The sequence below is a fragment of the Lampetra planeri genome, chromosome 8 (genome assembly GCF_965212315.1).
Source record: "Lampetra planeri chromosome 8, kcLamPlan1.2.h2, whole genome shotgun sequence".
Classification (NCBI taxonomy): Eukaryota; Metazoa; Chordata; class Hyperoartia; order Petromyzontiformes; family Petromyzontidae; genus Lampetra; species Lampetra planeri.
The window spans coordinates 1,604,708-1,623,795 of record NC_136114.1 but is presented as its reverse complement, the minus strand read 5'-3'; the positions used below and the strand labels follow the sequence as shown (position 1 = coordinate 1,623,795).

At 44.2% G+C, this 19,088-nt stretch overlaps 2 protein-coding genes across 2 annotated transcripts; one reads left to right on the top strand and one right to left on the bottom strand.

Moving 5' to 3' along the window:
- The first annotated feature begins 393 nt into the window (after positions 1-393).
- LOC144720194 (gamma-crystallin S-like) lies at positions 394-18,496 on the top strand. The gene is made up of 3 exons (XM_078596691.1): positions 394-497; positions 16,352-16,594; positions 18,094-18,496. Exons 2-3 carry the CDS (start codon positions 16,412-16,414, stop codon positions 18,367-18,369), a joined length of 459 nt encoding a protein of 152 aa, XP_078452817.1. The 5' UTR covers positions 394-497; positions 16,352-16,411; the 3' UTR covers positions 18,370-18,496.
- LOC144720193 (gamma-crystallin S-like) lies at positions 1,680-4,374 on the bottom strand. The gene is made up of 3 exons (XM_078596690.1): positions 4,366-4,374; positions 3,135-3,377; positions 1,680-1,955 (listed from the first exon to the last, which is right to left on the bottom strand). The coding sequence occupies exons 1-3, from the start codon at positions 4,372-4,374 to the stop codon at positions 1,680-1,682; spliced, it is 528 nt and encodes a 175-aa protein (XP_078452816.1).
- Positions 18,497-19,088: the final 592 nt, after the last annotated feature.

The following is a 19,088-nucleotide window of genomic DNA, read 5'->3' as shown; positions in this document are numbered from 1 at the left end:
CGACGAGGCAAGCAGGGGAGGGACGGGACGGCATAATTAGCAGGAATGCGGCGGCTCTTGCGTAGTCGCGGATGGTTAGGATGGTTGCGCTTGAGCGCGCAGGCACCATTGTTAGGGAAGGTAAAGCACTAAGCGGAAAGTATGAATAATCGGGAGGGCGGACGCACGCGGGGAGCCCGTGCACAAATTCCCATGGCGAGCCTTTGTAATGGACGCGCCGCATAATCTGCAATAACAAAGGCATGCGTGAGAAAGGGATTAATTAGAATTTACGCCGCGCACGCAGCACATTGATTAGCATATGCGCCGCTCATGAGCGGAGAGCATTCGGGAAGTACGGGAGAGAGGATAAAAGGGATGGTCGCAAGGTAGAGAGATCTCACTTCTCTTCAAGAGCCACGCGTGCAAGTCGGCTCCCAGCTCTGCCCTCCGGACGTCCGCGTGACGTGTCCCGACGGCATAGAGGAAAAGCCACAGGACGCCGAATACTTCGAACCGTGAGTAGCAAGGTGACAGGGTATCGTAAGCCGATAAATAGGGAATAGGTCCAGGGGAAGTAGGATAGGCCAGCCTCGTCGACTCACTGATTTAACATCCATTCGCAGGTAGCAGACAATAAATCATTAATAGCTGATCGCGGCCTGTGATCTCGTTGAGAGGTGTGAACGTGTGTGGTACTGTGTACACAGTGGTTCGCCACGTGAGTAAGTGCTGCGCGGAGTTGCGCGTGTGGGTGCGCGTGTGTTCACTACGTGTATGATACAGGTGCGCGATCACAACGTGAGTGCTCAGTGGTGAGTGAGCGCTCGGAGAGCTGTGTGCGTGAGTGCGCGTATGTTCACTACATGTACGATACAGGTGCGCGATCACAACGTGAGTGCTCAGTGGTGAGTGAGCGCTCGGGGAGCTGTGTGCGTGAGTGCGCGTACGTTCGTTACGTGTCGGATACGGGTGCGCATTGGTCACGCGGTTATTCGACGTGGAGGCGAGTGCCGCACCAGGCTGTAGACGGGCACACGCTCGCAGCGTGCGAGAGCTGTACGTAGCGGTGTAAAGAGGGGGAGTATGGCGTTTGGGTGATGATGCCGTGCGCACGTATGCTCGCAGCGTGGGAGCGCTGCGCGAAGCTGTAATAGTAGGGGCGTCGCGTTCGAATGCCGGCTGAACCTTAGTGGGGAATAGGGCGGTGCGGCAACGCAACCGGAATAGGGGATACGTGAGGGAGAGACCCCGGGGGCCAACGGCCCCCACAATAGCATGTAAAAATAAGCTAGAAGAGCGGCCTCCTAGACGAGGGTACGGAAGTGGCTATGTTAATGTGAGAGATTAGCATGATGTGAATGTGAGAAATTAGCATGTAACTGTAGAAAAGAAGCAGAAGAAGAGCGGCCTCGACGAGGGAGTGCAACCCAACGGGTGTAATCCGAAGGGCCTGTGAGTATACTGTATATGTTTTATTGTTGTGATATTCAGCGATATATGATTAGATCAACAAACACCCGTTGGTACCATTGTCAGGCATCACAAGAAATCTCACACTCTCAGAGAGGTAATGCTCATCCAATCAATTTATTGTACAGCAAACCAATACAATTGTTTTCTAAATTTGAAGAATGTTCAGCATGAGTTTAGACCATTACATGTTTTTTTTTTTATCGCGGTGAGCTGCAGCAAAGCATTCAGAATCGTCGGATGTAGCGTACCGACTGCATGGTGGGGCTCATTGCGCCGTACTCGCTGCACTTGCGGTAGTCGCCCTTCTCCAGCAGGTACTGGCGCCCGCGGTAGTGCGGCTCCTCGTACCCCACCCATGCGCCGTCGTGCACCCTCACAGAGCGCACCTCTCTCATGTTGAAACGGTCGTGCAGGTGTGAGCAGTCTTCGGTTAGCTCCATGGTTTGCCCACCGAAGTCATCATGCTGATACATGGTCATGCGGAAGTTGGAACTGTTTTGCTGAAAGAAGGGAAAGAACCCACACACAGACATGATTTTAGATTTAATGCCAATATTATGTTTTTAGCAGCCAATATTATGTTTCGAAATGGATTTTGTTTGGGGGGGTTAGGCCCGGTAATGGCATCAGCGGATGGTAGCCAGACAACTTCAGATTAGACGTGCACACTTTGCATGTGAGAATGCTTAATTAACCTGGCAGGTGAGATAAAACAATAATACATTGCGCGTGAAAACTGTGGTACACATGACAATATCATTTGTTTGGATATATCCCGGTGGTGGATGGTCTTATGACACAAATTTGGACAGATAATTATGTGGCCTTATCTAAAAAGTAATTTACGTATCAGTATTGTTAAATCTTATTTTTTTCAACAATTTTATTTTAAAAAATAACTCGAGGTCTTTCAGCTACTTCCAAATCAGCTTGGTGTCGTTATTCTTGGCAGTGATTTTTATTTAGAAATGTATTTTGTTCTTATTGGAACATTTCACTTTGATAATCCTTTGAGATTAAACGTCTCATTGCAAAGGTGTCCAGGGTGTCAATAAAAACATACAAAGCAGGCACATATATGAAAATTTTAAATATATAACCTACACCGTATTTTATTTAAACACAGTTGCTGAACACAGGAGGAAAAAGCCAAGCAGCCAGCAACACATATTCATTGCGACCTGAGATAGAGCCAATTTATCTTTCTACGTCCCCTTCTTGCTCTCTCCGTTCTCAATCTTTGCTGTCGCTCTCTGTTCCTCCTTCTTGCACGCAATCCATGCATTCGCTATTTCTCTCTTCTTGCCCCCCATCCACTGGAACAAACGTCCATATTAAGCGGTCACCTTCGCTCACTCAGTTTCCGCTCACTCTCTAAAAACTCAATTATTGTTCCCTAGCTCACCTCACGAGACTCATAACCACCACGAATCACAGATTTGCCCCATTGGTTCATCTCATCTATTTAATTTACCTCACCTACCACCGTGACATTCACGTACGTTGTACCGTTGTTAATTAATCGTAAAGCGCCTTAGTTTAGGGGCTTTTAAAAATTCCAGTAGGATTAGATAAGCGTCAGGAAATGTCGGAAGTCATCACTCCGGAGGTCACACTTTTCTTTCTACTCCTTCCCCCTCCCCAACCCCTGTGCATTGGCCGTAGGATGGGATACTCACACCACGGATGGTTCTGCAAGAGCCGATGTGGTCGTTGTGCGCCATCCAGCGCTGGTACTCTGGGTACTCCCCGGGCTCCATGATGTACATGTTGCCCTTGTGGTCTGGACGCTCGTAGATGACCCAGGCACCGCCCTCCACGCGGATCGAGTTGCAGCGGCTCAGGTTCGACGCCAGGTTCATGCAGTCCTGGCTGTACTCATAGCGACGGCCCTTGAAGTCCCGCTCCTCGAAGAAGATGATCTGCGGTGCGCAGCCGAGTGTGGGGCACACACGCCGGATTTCACGAGCCGTTAAAGGTTGTGAAGTTGCTGAACTTACACGTAGAAGCAAAGGTTTATTAAATGTACTACATTATGTTTTATATAGTACTGTACTGCCATTCAGAGGAAAGGAAGTTCTCAATATTTCGACGAATTTGCTTTTCTCTGAGAAAATCGTCTGTTTCTCTTCCGCGACTGTGAAAAAGAAACTACCACTCTGTTATAATGTCTACAAACATGTTCAAATACAATTACAATTTGAGTTTGTTTAGCCAGGTAAAAACCCTTGATGCCAGGATGAGTCTCATTTTCAAGAGTAACCTGGGCCACCGAATTACAAAAACAAGAGCATGAAAAAACAAGTTCAACAATTGAGCAAATAAAATTAGGGAATTTAAAAAACCCAAAATGTTACTCTTTATTTAAATTAAAATATTGTTAGTCTGATTTAGAATTCACTCGTGTGTTTGGGTGTGGTTTTAGATTGTACGCACACAAATTGTATTAGTAATAGATTTGAAATGTCTGCTTTTGTGTCATGTATTTTCTCCGTGTAAGTTGAGACCCTGGACACCCTTTACAAAAATAAGTTCCATCTCGAGGGATTTCACGGTAAAATATAACACCCAGGATTTGAACCTATGTGGCTATACTTGCTGCACAGTGTGAACCATCAGAAACGCCACAGATCCCCACTACATAGTGAGTGGGTACTCAGTGAGTGAGTAGTTAGAGCTACAATGGTGTATGCTTTACAATATATGTGTGTATGTGTGTGATACGCTGTAAATAGGCACAGGCACACATATTGCTTGTTGTTGTTAGCAAACCAAATGTATGTACTTTCAAACAACCACCTCTTCATCCCACCCAATATTGACAATACAATGGCGTGTACCGTTTACGTGAAAACGATGCTCAGCTGAATTGTGGTGTATTACCAACACACCGATATTTTACCACTTTACCTTTTTCATGGTAAGACTATGGTTGTCAGCGCAGAGGAGTGCACTTAGTTGAGGCTGCTGGGGCACTATATATAGGGCTGAGCGTTACCCTTTGGTGGCAATCCAATTGTCAACCTCTCACAATGTATTCATTGTTACGCTGCGTTTAGCAAACCGTTGCTTATTGAGTGGTGCATCAGCAAGATAAATGCTTACTCTGTACGTCGAAATCGCTCGTGCAGCGAGCATCCACAGCATGTTGAATGTTCACTCTCTGTAATTAGTCATTGCGACGCTAAACATCTGGAGTAAATTCTTGGAGAAATAGTTCTACATTAAATGGTATAATTTGCGTGAAATAGACAAGCCCATACACCAATTGCAATATATGTTGGTGTCACCAACACCTATTTTACCTGGAATGGCACCTTCTACAAACAGAATGAGGGTACCCCTATGGGCTCCCCCTTGTCACCAGTTATAGCCAACATGTTCATGGAAAAGTTTGAATCAGACGCCATCCAGACATCCACCCTGCGTCCTTCCCTGTGGAAGAGATATGTGGATGACACTTTCGTCATCTGGCCACATGGCCTCCCAGCATTGAACCACTTCTTGGACCACATCAATTCTAGACACCCATCTATCAGATTCACCATGGAAGTGGAGAAAGACGGTAAACTACCATTCTTGGATATTCTGTTTAAGAGGAGGCTTGACGGATCCTTGGGACATTCTGTCTACAGGAAAGCCACCCACACAGATTCCTACTTGAAACCGGATTCCCACCACCACCCATCTCAAAATAATTCTCTCATCAAAACGCTATACCACAGAGCCCATGGCATTTCTGACCAACACCACCTGACTGATGAATTAAGACATGTACATCGGGCCCTCAGGATGAACGGATACTCTGACCGTACTATCCGCCAAGCTGTCTCTCCCACCACACAGAAACAACCACATGAAACTCCGACCAAAACTATCACGTTACCATACATAGCAGGCGTGACCAAAAAGATCTCCAAAATTCTAAACAAACATAAGATCCAAGTCCGATTCAGTACAGTGCATAAAATCCGTGATCTGATTCCATCTGTGAAGGATGTCGTTCCTGACTTACAGTATCCTGGAGTCTACAAATTGAGTTGCATTTGTGGTGATTGCTACATTGGAGAAACGAAACGTCATGTTTCTGATCGTGTCCGCGAGCACAAGTCAGATCTGAAACACGGCAGAACTGATTCTTCGGCCGTTGCCGATCATTGCTACAACTCTGGTGGGCTCTCATGAAATTGTCTTTTCCGATACCAAGGTTCTCTGCAAACCTACTGGCTACCATCAAAGGTTTGTACACGAAGCCATACAAATATACAAACACAGACACAATTTCAACCGTGATGATGGGTACAAACTTAGTAATCACTGGAAAGATGTTATTAACCACGCAAAAAAGACTTAATTACACTTTTTGGACCATCTTATCTGACAGGCACTATTTTAATTTACTTCACCGAGTGTTAACATCCCCAGTGTTTAACAGTAATCTCTTCATTGTTCTTTGATCACCGCTCACCCTCCGTCCCGACACGTCTCCATTCATTGTGTTTAGCACTACGTGCAGTCTTTGATCACCGCTCACCCTCCGTCCCGACACGTTTCCATTCATTGTGTTGAGCACTACGTGATGTCTTTGATCACCGCTCACCCTCCGTCCCGACACGTCTCCATTCATTGTGTTGAGCACTTTGTGCAGTCTTTGATCACCGCTCACCCTCCGTCCCGACACGTCTCCATTCATTGTGTTGAACACTACGTGCAGTCTTTGATCACCGCTCCTCCTCCCTCCCGACACGTGTCCATTCATTGTGTTGAGCACTACGTGCAGTCTTTGATCACCGCTCCTCCTCCCTCCCAATACGTTTCCATTCATTGGCTACCACAGTCTGATAAGCTCTCCAAACCCCCCCTCTCCACCTCCCTTCAACTTGCTTATAAGGGATTACATCTTGAATCATTGCTTCACTTGATGCAGCTAATTCGGCTGTGACGGTCCCACCTGATGACGGAGACTTGTGTTGCCTCCGAAACGTCGTGATTTTTATTTTTATTTTGTTTTATTTTACTTTCATTAATTTTAATGTTTTACCTACGTGACTTTACCGAAAAAACCTAAGAATATGCAATATATCCATTATCAAATTCATATGGAACATATCATATAAACCGCAAACACGTAAAAAACAAGTTTCATTGTGAGAAATTAGTTGTGGCCAGCACCTAGGCTGATTATCTTACTCTGAATGATCTTCTTCCGATTATCTTGGCATCGAATCGGCTACTCGCTTTAGACTGAATCTGTATATGTGTGTAATGTACACTGAAATGTACCACATAGAGTGTTTAAAACATATCTATTGGCTCGTTAATGTTTTTTTTCTTGGAAAATGCTTTGATGTATATCTTATATTCATTTGATTTATGGTTATAGTAAGAGACCCAATAAATAAATACACTGTCTGTACTTTTGCTAAAGGCTTAAAATATCTTAAAGCTTTCGTGACTGCAGAAATGCATATTCTTTCGGTAAAGTCACGTAGATAGGTTCAAAGTAAATAACATAAACTACGACGTTTCGACCGCAACACAAACGGTCGTCATCAGGAAAAGGGAGGTTAGCCTCTAAAGGCAAACTGTTTTTGAAGGTTTTAAATGGGCGTAGCCAAAGTGTCAGCAGCATGGGTAGGGCAGCTAATGTTAATGTAAGGGATTAAAAACGGTGTGCCCCAGCATGTAGGGGGTGCTAAATGGTGATGTAGAGGGTTAACGACTATTCTGATGGTGTGTTTCCACCAATTAAAGTGTTGCCAAGTAATCATTGCACCTCGCTTTACATACTCACACTGTTTATGGTGGAAGTTGTTGCTAGAGGTGATGGTACTCGTAGAGGGCCAGGACAGCACTGGTGGTGAGCTTCCACCAATTATAAAGGGCTGCCAGGTCTAAGATGGAAACATTACAGCCAGTTTTGACTTAAATTGGTTGATAACGTCCTTCCAGTGATTGATAAGTTTGTACCCATTTTCTCGGTTGAAATTGTGTCTATGTCTGTATATATGGATGGCTTCATGAACGAATCTTTGTTGATAGCCAGTGGGTTTGCAAATTACCTTCCATCTTGGATAAATCAATTTCGGGTGAGCCCACCGCATTAAAACAATGATCAGCCACGGCCAAGGTACTAGTCCTACCGTGTTACAGATCTGCCTTATGTTCACTAATACTTTAATACCAGAGACATGTCGCTTAGATTCCCCAATGTAACTACTGCCGCAGACACTGCTTAGTTTGTAGACGCCGGGGTATTGCATGTCAAGGATGACATCCTTCACAGATCATTAATTTTATGTACTGTGTTAAATAGAACCTGGATCTGGTGTTTGCTCATGATATTGGAAATATTTTCGGTGACCCCTGCTATGTATGACAAGGTGATGGTTTTGATTGGGTTCTCAGATGGTTTTATCCCAACGGTTGGGGTGATAGTTTTATGGATTGTGTAGTCCATTCTTCTTGAGAGCTTGGTGTACATGTTCCAGTTCACTGGCTAGATGATGATGGTCGGAATTAAATCGAGCACTATGGTGTAGAGCTTTGATGAGGGAATTCTTCTGGGATGGATGGTGGTGTGAGTCAGGTTTTAGGTAGGCATCCGTATGGGTTGATTTCCTGTAGACAGAGTGGCCCATTGAGCCATCTGTTATTTTTTCGTTTAAACATCTAAGAATGGTAGCTTGCCATCCTTTTCCCCCTCCATGGTGAATTTGATGGCTGGGTGTATGGAATTGATGTGGTTGAGGAATTGGTTCATAGCTGGTCAGCCATGTGGCAAGATAACGAACGTGTCACCTACGTACCACTTCTACACGGACGGACGTAGAGTGGATGCATAGATGGCATATCTCTCAAAGTTTTCCATGAAAACATTCGCTACAACCGGAGCAAAGGGAGAACCCAATGGGGTACCGTTTTGTTATTATAATTGAACCTATCTATGTGACTTTACTAAAAGACCCAAAGAATATGGTTAAAATATCTTTTGATATTTTAAATCACGTTTAGGTAACAGCCAAAATCTTGTCCCGTGTCACTTATGACCGTGATGAGGAACATTCCTATGCTATTGTTGTCCTTGCAGCCTCGAGAATGCAGCAGATAGGGCAATGTGATCAGGTAGTCTGCGCGAATACAGCGAACTGAGGCATCGCAGGGCCAGGAGAGATGGTGATGGCGTGTGGAGGCCTTTATCCAGCAGTAGGTAGAAAATGGCTTGTGTTTATGTTTATTTTGCTGCTGATGCCATCATTTCATGTCAAATGTGGATTGTGCTGCAGCAATGAGTCATGACACACAACGCTGCTCATACAATGGAAGCACGAATCACTTACCCAGCAGAGCAACACTGAGTCCAATTACTAAAATCCAGGGCGGTCGTGCATTGTTTTTTTACATTAAAACTTTGTATTTTTATTTCTATGTTAGCAGGTAAGCCACCCTGAGCTATATAACTCTTTTTCAGAAGCAACCTGGCTATCACAAATGATAGCTCAACTAAGTGGTTTTCCATGTGAAAATGTATAGCAGCCAAATACTCTAAAGGTGTGTTGATAAAAAAATGTGGAGGGGAAAAAATCGGAGAAATATTCATGTGACCACATGCAGAACAGGCAAACTCAAAATATACAGCTGGCATCGGGGTCGGGATCGAAACCACGAGCTCCTGTATACTAGGCGAAGTAGTCAACACCCCACGCGCACTATCACGGGTGATCTAATAAAAACGAATGCTTGTTTTTCCATTCACAAATACTGTACATAGAAAAACAAATTGCATAACTACAGGGAAGCGTTAACGCGAAATCTCCCAGAGAACTCTTATTATTATCATTAGTTTGATTATTATTATCATTATTATCATCATTATTCGTATGGCCGCTGCCAGGTACACCACGGGATTGACACTGTGGAAACCCAGAACGCACTGATACGGCTTTGTGTGAGTCTGTGGGTCTCTATGTGTGTCTGTGGCGTCTCTGTGTGAGTCTATGAGGTCTCTGTGTGAGTCTGTGGGGTCTCCATGCGAGTCTGTAGGGTCTCTGTGTGAGTCTGCGGGGTTTCTATGTGAGTCTATGGGGTCTCTGTATGAGTCTGTGTGGTCTCTGTCAGTCTGTGGGGTCTTTAAGTGAATCTGTATGGGTCTCTGTGTGAGTCTGTGGGGTCTCTATGTGAGTCTGTGGGGTCTCTATGTCAGTCTGTGGGGTCTCTGTGTTAGTCTATGGGGAAACATCTGTCTCTCCAACCATGGAGAAACAACCCCTTGAGACACCGATCAAAACCATCACGTTACCATACATAGCTGGCGTCACCAAAAAGTTTTCCAAAATCTTAAACAAACACATGATCCAGGTCCAATTCAGTACAGTACACAAAATCCGTGATCTAATCCCATCTGTGAAGGATGTCATTCCTGACTTGCAATACCCGGGAGTCTAGAAACTTAGCTGCATCTGTGGTGATTGTTACATTGGGGAAACGAAACGTCATGTCTCTGATCGTGTCCGCGAGCACAAGTCAGATCTGAAACACGGCAAAATTGAGTCTTCCGCCGTTGCCGATCATTTCTACAACGCTGTGGGCTCTCATGATATTGTCTTTTCCGAGACCAAGGTGCTCTGCAAACCTTCTGGCTACCATCAAAGGTTTTTGCACGAAGCCATCCAGATATACAAAAATAGACATATCTTCAACCGAGAAGATGGATACAAATTGAGCAATCATTGGAAGGATGTTATTAACCTGGTGAAACCTTAACTGCTTTATAGTTTGCCTTCATATCCGCATCTCCAGTCTCTTACACCCAGCCCTGCTCATTTCCATCATTCAGAAATTTCCTGTACATGTTAGTCTTGCATAGCAGTTTTCATTTACCGCTCCCTACTCCTAATGTCATATTTGTTCCCTCCTTCCCCCCCCCCTCCCGATCCTTGGCCCCAACCCCTTGCCTCATCTATATAATCCCCTGTTATCAGCAGCTCTTTTACCTATTTCAGCAACTGCTTTTTGTTGTGGTTGTCCCACCTGATGACGGACGCTTGTGTTGTGTCCGAAACGTCGTGATTTAATTTATTTTATTTTATTTACCTACGTGACTTTACCGAAAGGACCAAAGAGTATGGATCCTTGTAGTCATGAAAACTTCAAATCTAGAAAGGTAGGATGTTTTCCCACAGACTCACACAGAGACCCCATAGACACACACAGACTCACACAGAGACCCCACAGACTGACATAGAGACCACACATACTCACAAAGATACCACACAGACTCGAATAGTGACCCCACAAATTCACACAGAGACCCCACAGACTCACACAGAGACGCCACAGACTCACATTAAGACCCCACGGACTCACATAGAGACCCCACAGACTCACACAGAGACCCCACAGACTCACACGGAGGAGCCCCAGGCCGAGGGAGATTGACAGTTGTTTTGTGTTTCTTCCATTTGCGAATAATCGCACCAACTGTTGTCACCTTCTTACCAAGCTACTTGCCGATGGTCTTGTCGCCCATTCTAGCCTTGTGTAGGTCTACAATCTTGTCCTAGACATCCTTGGGGAGCTCAATAGTCTTGGCCATGGTGGAGAGTTTGGAATCTGATTGATTGATTGCTTTTGTGAACATGCTCACACAGAGACCCTACAAACTCACATAGAGACCCCACAGACTCACACAGAGACCCTACACACTCGCATGGAGACCCCACAGACTCACATGGAGACCCCACAGACTCACACGGAGACCACATAGACTCACACAGAGACCCTACAGACTCACACAGAGACCCCATAGACTAACACAGAGACGCCACAGACTCACATTGAAACTTAACAGACTCACACAGAGACCCCACAAACTCACACAGAGACCACACAGACTCACATAGAGACCCCACAAATTCACATAGAGACCCTACAGACTCACATAGAGACGCCACAGACTTACACAGAGACCCCATAGGCTCACACAGAGACCCCACGGACTCACAAACAGACCCCATAGACGAACGTAGAGACCCCCACAGACGAAGAAAGAGACCCCACAGACTCACACAGAGACCCCACAAACTCACACAGAGACCACACAGACTCATATAGAGACCCCACAAACTCACATAGAGACCCTACAGACTCACATAGAGACGCCACAGACTTACACAGAGATCCCACAGTCTCACACAGAGACCCACGGACTCATATAGAGACCCCACAGATTCGCATAGAGACCCCATAGACTCACACAGAGACCCCATAGACTCCCACAGATAGATGCCACAGTCTCAAATAGAGACCCACATACTCACGCAACATCGTATCAGTGCGTTCTCGGTCTCCACAGTGTCAATCCCGTGGTGTACCCGGCAGCGGCCGAACGAATAATGATGATAATAATCATAGTAATGATAATAATAAGAGTTCTCTGGGAGATTTCGCGTTAACGCTTCCCTGTAGTCATTTAATTTGTTTTTCTACGTACAGTATTTGTGAATGGAAAAACAAGCATTCGTTTTTATTAGATCGCCCGTGATTGTGCGGGTGGGATTTTGACAATTTCGCCTAGTATACAGGAGCTCGTGGGTTCGATCCCGACCCCGATGCCAGCTGTATATTTCTAGTTTGCCTGTTCTTCATGTGGTCACGTGAATATTTCTCCGGGTTCTCCGGGTTTTCCCCTCCACATTTTTAATCAACACACCTTTAGAGTATTTGGCTGCTATACATTTTCACATGAAAACCACTTCGTTGAGGTATCATTTGTGATAGCTAGGTCGCTTTTGAAAAAGGTCTATATAGCTGAGTGGGGCTTACCTGCTAACATAAAAATGTAAAGTTTTAATGTAAAAAAGCAATGCACGACCGCCCTGGGTTTGAGTAATTGGACTCAGTGTTGCTCTGCTGGGTAAGTGATCCGTGAGTCCATTGTACGAGCAGCGTTGTGTGTCATGCCTCTTTGCTGCAGCACAATCCACAGTTGACATGAAATAATGGCAGCAACAGCAAACTAAATATCAACATAAGCCATTTTCTATCTACTGCTGGATAAAGGCCACGCCATCACCATCTCTCCTGGCCCTCCGATGCCACAATTAGCTGTATCCGCGCAGAATACCCAATCACATTGCCCTATCTGCTATATTCTCGAGGCTGCAAGGACAACAATAGCATAGGAATGTTCCTCATCACGGTCATAAGTGACACGGGACAAGATTTTGGCTGTTACCTAAACGTGATTTAAAACATGAAAGGACATTTTAACCATATTCTTTGGGTCTTTCGGTAAAATCACGTAGATAGGTTCAAAGAAAATAACAAAAAGGTACCCCAATGGGTTCTCCTTTTTCTCTGGGAATAGCGAATGTTTTAATGGAAAATTTTGGGACAGACGCCATCCAGGTATCCACTCTAAGTCCGTCCTTGTGGAAGAGGAACATAGATGACACGTTCGTCATCTGGCCAAATGGCCGACCAGCTCTGAACCAATTCCTCAACCACATAAATTCCATACACCTAGCCTCCAAATTCACCATGGAGGTGGAAAATTATGGCAAGCTACCATTCTTAGATGTTTTATTCGAAACGAGACCAGATGGCTCAATAGGCCACTCTGTCTACAGGTAATCAACCCATATGGATGCCGACTTAAAACCTGACTCCCACCACCATCCATCTCAGAAGAATTCCCTCATCAAAACTCTACACCATATAGCTCGATGTTATTCCGACCATCATCACCTAGCCAGTGAACTGGAACATGTACACCAAGCTCTCAAGAAGAATGGACTACACAAAGCTATCACCCCGACCATTGGGATAGAACCATCTGAGGACCCAATCAAAACCATCACCTTGCCGTACATAGCAGGGGTCACCAAAAATATTTCCAAAATTATGAGCAAACACCAGATCCATGTTCTATTTAACACAGTACATAAAATTCGTGATCTGAGCCCATCTGTGAAGGATGTGATCCTTGACACGCAATACCCCAGCGTCTACAAACTAAGCTGTGTCTGCGGCATTAGTTACATTGGAGAAACTAAGCAACATCTCTCTGACCGTGTTCGTGAACATTTGGCAGATCTGAAACACGGTAGGACTAATACCTTGGCCATGGCTGATTATTGTTTTAATGCGGTGAGTTCACACGAAATTGATTTATCTAAGATGGAAGGTACTTTGCAAACCGACTGGCTATCAACAAAGATTCGATCATGAAGCCATCCATATATACAGACATAGACACAATTTCAACCGAGAAGATGGGTACAAACAAAGCCATCACTGGAAGGACGTTATCAACCAGTTTAAGTCATAACTGGCTGTAATGTTAACATTTTAGACCTGGCAACCCTTTAATTGGTGGACGCCCACCACCGAGACCATCACTGCCCACTACTACCATCACCACTAGCAGTAGCCCTTTATTGGTGGAAGCCCACCATCAGTGCCGTCGAGGCCCTCTACGAGTACCATCACCTCTGGCAGGAACCTGCACCGTCAACAGTGTGAGTCTGTTAAGCGAGGTGCAATGATTACTTGCAACCATTTCATTGGTGGAAACACACCACCAGCGTAGTCGTCACCCACTACGAGTACCATCACCTATTACACCTCAATACATCACCTTCCAGCACCCCCTACATGCTGGGGCACACCGTTTTTAATCCCTAACATTAACATTAGTTGCCCCACCCATGCTGCTGACACTTGGGCTACGTCCATTTAAAACCTTTATAAACAGTTTGCCTTTAGAGGCTAACCCCCCTTTTCCTGGTGACGACAGCTTATGTTTCGATCGAAACGCCGTAGTTGTTATCTACTTTGAACCTATCTACGTGACTTTACCGAAAGACCCAAATAATATGAATTCCTGCAGTCACGAAAGCTTTAAGTCAAGACATTTTAACCCTTTAACAAAAGTACAGACACTAGTGTATTTATTTAACGGGTCTCTGATTATAACCATGAATCAAATTATACTCTTTTGTTCTTTCGGTAAAGTGAGGTAGGCATAAAATAAACTAAATCCCGGCTTTCCCACCTGATGACGGACGCTTGTGTTGCGCCCGAAACGTCGTGATTCATTTTATTTTATGCCTACGTGACCTTACCGAAAAAATAAAAAAGTATGGATTCCTGCCGTCACGAAAGCTTCAAATCAAGATAAATCAAATTAATATAAGCAATCAACTGCCTTGCTCTGTTTTATTAAATACACATCACAGCATTTGCCAAGAAAAAAATACATTAACGAGCCCATATATGTGTTTTAAACACTCTATGTGGTATATTTCAGTGTATATTACACACATATTCAGATTCAATCTAAAGCGAGTAGCTGATTCGATGCCAAAGATAATCGGATGAAGATCATTCAGAGTAAGATAATCAGCCTAGGTGCTGACCACAACTAATTTCTCACAATTAAACTTGTTTTTTACGTGTTTTGCGGTTTATATGATATGTTCCATATGAATTAGATAATGCATATAGTACAATTGGTGTATGGGCTTGTCTATTTCACGCAAATTATACCATTTAATGTAGAACTATTTCTGAAGAATGTATTCCTGATGTTTAGCTTAACAATGACTAATTACAGAGAGTGAACATTCAACACGCGGTGGATGCTCGCTGCACGAGCGATATAGATGTACAGAGTAAACATTTATCTTGCTGATGCACCACTCAATAAGCAACGGTTTGCTAAACGCAGGGTAACAATGAATACATTGTGAGAGGTTGACAATTGGATTGCAACCAAAGGGGAACGCTCAGCCCTATATATAGTGCCCCGGCAGCCTCGACTAAGTGCACTCCTCTGCGCTGACAACCACAGCCTCACCATGAAAAAGGTAAAGTGGTAAAGTATCGGTGTGTTGGTAATATACCACAATTCAGCTGAGCATCGTTTTTACGTAAATGGTACACGCCATTGTATTGTCAATATGAGGTGGGATGAAGAGGTGGTTGTTTGAAAGTACATACATTTGGTTTGCTAATAAGAACAATCAATGTGTGCATGTGCCTATATACAGCGTGTCACACATACATACAGATATCGCACAGCGTTCACCATTGTAGCTCTAACTACTCACTCCCTGAATATTTTGTGGGTATCTGTGGCATTGCTGATGGTTCACACTGTGCAGCAAATATGGCCACATAGGTTCAAATCTTGGGTGTTATATTTTACCTTGAAATCCCTCGAGATTAAACGTCTCTTTGTAAAGGGTGTCCAGAGTCTCAACTGACACGGAGCAAATACGTGAAACATAAGCAAACATTTTAAATATATTAATAATACAATTTGTGTGCGTACAATCTAATATCACACCGAAACACACGAGTGCTGTTTCTGAAGATTTTTTTTATATTCACTGCGAGAGGCTTTTGTTGGTGAATTCTAAATCAGACTAACAATATTTTGATTTAAATAAAGAGTAACATTTAGGAGTTTTTTCATTCTCTAATTCTATTTGCTTCATTGTGGAACTTGTGTTTTCATGCTCTTGTTTTTGTAATTCGGTGACCCAGGTTACTCTTGAAAATGAGACGCATCCTGGCATCAAGGAGTGTCACCTGGCTAAACAAAATCAAATTGTAATTGGATTTGAACATGTTTGTAGACATTATAGCAGAGTGGTGGTTTCTTTTTCACAGTCACGGAAAAGAAACGGAAGATTTTCTCAGAGGAAAGCCAATTCGTCAATTATTGAAAACTTCCTTTCCTCTGAATGGCAGTACAGTACTAGATAAAACATATATTACATTTAATAAACCTATGATTCTACGTGTAAGTTCACTTAGCAGAAACTTCACAACCTTTAACGGCTCGTGATATCCGGCGTGTGTGCCCACACTCGGCTGCGCACCACAGATCATCTTCTTCGAGGAGCGGGACTTCAAGGGTCGCCGCTTTGAGTACAGCCAGGACTGCATGAACATGGCGTCGAACCTGAGCCGCTGCAACTCGATCCGCGTGGAGGGTGGCGCCTGGGTCATTTACGAGCGTCCGGACCACAAGGGCAACATGTACATCATGGAGCCCGGGGAGTACCCCGAGTACCAGCGCTGGATGGCGCACAACGACCACATCGGCTCTTGCAGAACCATCCGTGGTGTGAGTATCCCAACGTGCGGCCAGTGCACAGGGGGTGGGGAGGGGGAAGGAGCAGAAAGAAAAGTGTGACCTCCTGAGTGATGACTTCCGACATTTCCTGACGCTTATCTCATCCTACTTGAAATAGTTTAAAAGGGCCAAAACTAAGGCGCTTTACGATGAATTAATAACGGTAACACGTACGTGAATGTAACGGTGGAAGATGAGGTGAATTAAATAGATGAAATGAACCAATGGGGCAAATCTGTGATTCGTGAATTCGGTAAAAGCGAATTGATGACAATGAATAATGGTGGATTGAATGAATGGGAAATGAGTGGTCGCCATGTAATGCTGTTGTTCAGTAACGGTGGTGGTTATGACGGGGGGGGGGGGATTAAGGGGTCGTGAGGTGAGCTAGGGAGCAATAATTGAGTTTTGAGAGAGTGAGCGGAAACTGAGTGAGTGAAGGTGACCGCTTAATGTGTAAGTTTGTTCCAGTGGATGGGGGGCAAGAAGAGAGAAATAGCGAAAGCGTGGATTGCGCGCAAGACGAAGGAGGAACAGAGAGCGACAGCAAAGATTGAGAACGTAGAGGGCGAGAAGGGGACATAGAAAGATAAACGAGTGGCAAGATATGGTGGGGCAAGACCATGAAGCGATTTGTAGACTCGTATTATTGTACATATTTCGTATGGTGTCGACTATTATTTGTGTTGCTGCTCATTGACCGTTTCTATGTTTTTCACCTTTGGATTGTCATTCAAACGAACTTGAAATACTCAAACATGCAGGGTTATGCGGCGTTTTAATGTTCATGCGTTTGGTTTGAGCACCACATTGGCTCTATATCAGGTCGCACTGAATGTGTGTTGCTGGCTGCTTGGCGTTTTGGGCCTGTGTTCAACAACTGTGTGTTAATAAAATGCGGTATAGGTTATATATTTAAAATTTTCATATATATGCCTGCTATGCACGTGTCAATTGACATCCTGGACACCTTTGCAATGCAACGTTTCATCTCGTAGGATTTTCCAGGTGAAATGTTCCAATAAGTACAAGATACATTTCTAAATAAAAAACCACTGCCAAGAAGAACTACACGAAGCTGATTTGGAAGTAGCTGAGACCCCTCGAGTTATTTTTTAATTTCAATTGTTTAAAATAACGAGATTTAACAATGCTGATACATAAATGACTTTTTAGATAAGGCCACAATGATCTGCCCAAATGTGTGTCATAAGACCCTCCAACACCGGGATATATCTAAATAAAGGATGTTGTCACGTGTACCACAGTTTTTACGCGCAATGTATTTTTTTATTTATTTCACCTGCCAGGTTGATTAAACATTCTCACATGCAAAATGTACACGTGATATCTGAAGTTGTCCGGTGAGGATCATTACGGGGCCTAACCCCCCAAAAACAAAATCAATTACGAACCATAACATTGGCTGTAAAACCCCACGCATTAAATCTAAAATCCTGTTTGTGTGTCGGTTTTTTCCCTTCTTTCAGCAAAACAGTTCCAACTTCCGCATGACCATGTATCAGCATGATGACTTCGGTGGGCAAACCATGGAGCTGACCGATGACTGCTCACACCTGCACGACCGCTTCAGCATGAGAGAGGTGCGCTCTGTGAGGGTGCACGACGGCGCCTGGGTGGGGTACGAGGAGCCGCACTACCGCGGGCGCCAGTATCTGCTGGAGAAGGGCGACTACCGCAAGTGCAGCGAGTACGGCGCAATGAGCCCGAACATGCAGTCGGTGCGCTGCATCCGACGATTCTGAATGCTTTGCTGCAGCTCACCGAGGTTAAAAAAACCCCATGTAACGGTCTAAACTCGTGCTGAACATTCTTCAAAATTAAAAAAAAACAATTGTATTGGTTTTCTGTCCAATAAATTGATTGAATGAGTATTACCTCTCTGAGAGTGTGATATTTCTTGTGATGCCTGACAATGGTACCAACGGGTGCGTTTGTTGATCTAATCATATATCGCTAAATATCACAACAATAAAACATATATACGAGATGAGCAGTGGTTAGTACTCTGCAATATGAATCCATAACCTTAGTTTGATACCTAGATATGGCGAATACCAGTAGCAAATTCATATTCTTAGGTACCCCTTGCATCATGGTGAAGAATAGTCCAACAAACCCAGTGACCAAAACGGCATGGAGACAACTTCATCCAACAGTGGGTAGACTCTCATCCTAATTTACAGTAAAATCCAACAGTTATTAAACACTTCAAAGCTTAATATGTGCCCGAACACATATACACAGGTAATCAAAATATCACAGTTTGCTCCATGCTCGATCCATGCTCGAACAAATACACACAGGTATCCAAAATACCACAGCTTGATCCACGCTCGAACACATAGACATAGGTATTCAATATATCTCAGCTTGATCCATGCTAGATCACATAGACACCGGTAATCAAAATTTCGCAGCTTGCTCCATGCTCGATCCATGCTCAAACACATAGACACATATA